Source organism: Amphimedon queenslandica, unplaced genomic scaffold (genome assembly GCF_000090795.2).
Source record: "Amphimedon queenslandica unplaced genomic scaffold, v1.1 AMPQUscaffold_9373, whole genome shotgun sequence".
NCBI classification, from domain to species: Eukaryota; Metazoa; Porifera; class Demospongiae; order Haplosclerida; family Niphatidae; genus Amphimedon; species Amphimedon queenslandica.
This window is the reverse complement of record NW_003550355.1, coordinates 1-1541: the sequence shown is the minus strand read 5'-3', so window position 1 is coordinate 1541 and position 1541 is coordinate 1. Positions and strand designations below refer to the sequence as shown.

Genomic DNA, 1541 nt, shown 5'->3' with positions numbered 1-1541 from the left:
GATATTGTAAGATCTCAACTGTCATAGTTGCTTCGTGATCCTCTCTAAAAGAAAATAAATAAAAAAGTTAAAATACATAATGCTTTAATTTAACCTTCTTTCCATTAGCTCAGCTTCAATGTCCCTGTCTCTAAGAGATTGCTCAATCATTGCATCTGATCCAAACCTACAATTACATGTATAATAGTACACAATACATGTATAACGTACATTCACATGTTTTTATTGCATTATATACATGTAGTGTAGTTTGTACTATTGTCCTACCTGTGTATCACTAGTTGAGAGGTAGTACAAGAGTATCCTTGATCTTCTCTTAGCTGCTTTAGTTCCCGCCATGTCTTCAATATGTTTTGCATTAGCTGGTACTCAGTAGCACCAGTCTGCTTCAACTGTTGTCTCTTTGCTCTTACCTAAAAATAAAAATAATACAAATGTAAACAGTTATGTGCTTAAATGTATTATTGTATTGTTATATAATAAAATGTATTATCGTAATATGTATTAAATGTATAGTTCATCATTACTTCAAGGCGGTATCTTTCCAGCTGCTCTGATGCTTGCATTGGATCGGTCTGTGATTGTTTTAAGTCTTGAATGGAATATTGCAAAGCTTTTAACTAATGGAAAGAAACAAAAAAATAGAGAGAGAAGGAGATTAAAGTTAAATAGTTAAAATGCTACATGTCCTACTTGTTCTCGATACTGTTCAATAAGTCTACTCCTGTCTATTTTATGATACACTTCACACTGTTTTGATAAAAATTGGCTCAATACGTGTTCTCTGCTAAACAAAGGATGATGAGAGAAATGTATTGAGCCTAAGTATATCTCCAACTGGCAATCCTTGACACCTGAAACAAGTAGGCACACAAAATTAAATAAAAAATTAAATAAACATTTACTTGCTTACCATCAGTTTTATTGATAATAGCAGTGCTATTCCCTGCCATTCTTGGCTATAGGATATTCATTATAACAGTGATTATTATTATTAAATTCATAGTTATTACTTCTCTGTAGATTAAGTGACGGTTGGGATCCTCTCCTATGATGAGGGGTCTGATAATAAGTTTGTGCGTCGGTTCCGGTGTCGTTAAAATCAGCCCATCCTTTCCAAACCAGCCCTTACCCTATGCATGGCAGATTTTAAAGAGTATTTGCATCTCTTCTTTACCATGTCTGGGCGACGTAATAATCTGTTTTCCATTGTTGCCAAGTTACCTATGCTCACTTTTGGCCGCTGTCCAACGTACAGACCAATGTCCTCATCAAAGACAGGTGGATTTTCATCAGGAGTTTTTGTTTCTAGTGGTGCTGAAAGAAAAATAAATAAATAAATAATCGAGACAAAAAAAGAAAAAAATCTGCCGAAACCCGGGATCGAACCAGGGACCTTTAGATCTTCAGTCTAACGCTCTCCCAACTGAGCTATTTCGGCACCACACTAGTCTAAACTATAAAATAGGAAGTCAATCAATGTACCAAGTACTCGACTGGGAACAAAATAGAGGGTTTTCTCATTGTTAATTCTCTCCTGC

General features: G+C 35.1%; 1 protein-coding gene and 1 non-coding gene across 2 annotated transcripts; both read right to left on the bottom strand.

Annotated features, from left to right (window-relative positions):
• Positions 1-14: 14 nt before the first annotated feature.
• On the bottom strand, positions 15-1317 carry LOC109590850 (coiled-coil and C2 domain-containing protein 2A-like; the record flags this gene model as incomplete). Its single annotated transcript, XM_020006715.1, has 8 exons — positions 15-42; positions 95-166; positions 268-413; positions 528-620; positions 694-854; positions 914-959; positions 1014-1133; positions 1178-1317. Coding segments are annotated over 8 exons (806 nt in total), but the record flags the coding sequence as incomplete, so codon positions are not given.
• A 51-nt stretch (positions 1318-1368) lies between these two features.
• On the bottom strand, positions 1369-1441 carry Trnaf-gaa (transfer RNA phenylalanine (anticodon GAA)). The gene has a single exon. It is a non-coding gene; the product is annotated as a tRNA-Phe (tRNA).
• Between the last annotated feature and the right edge of the window lie 100 nt (positions 1442-1541).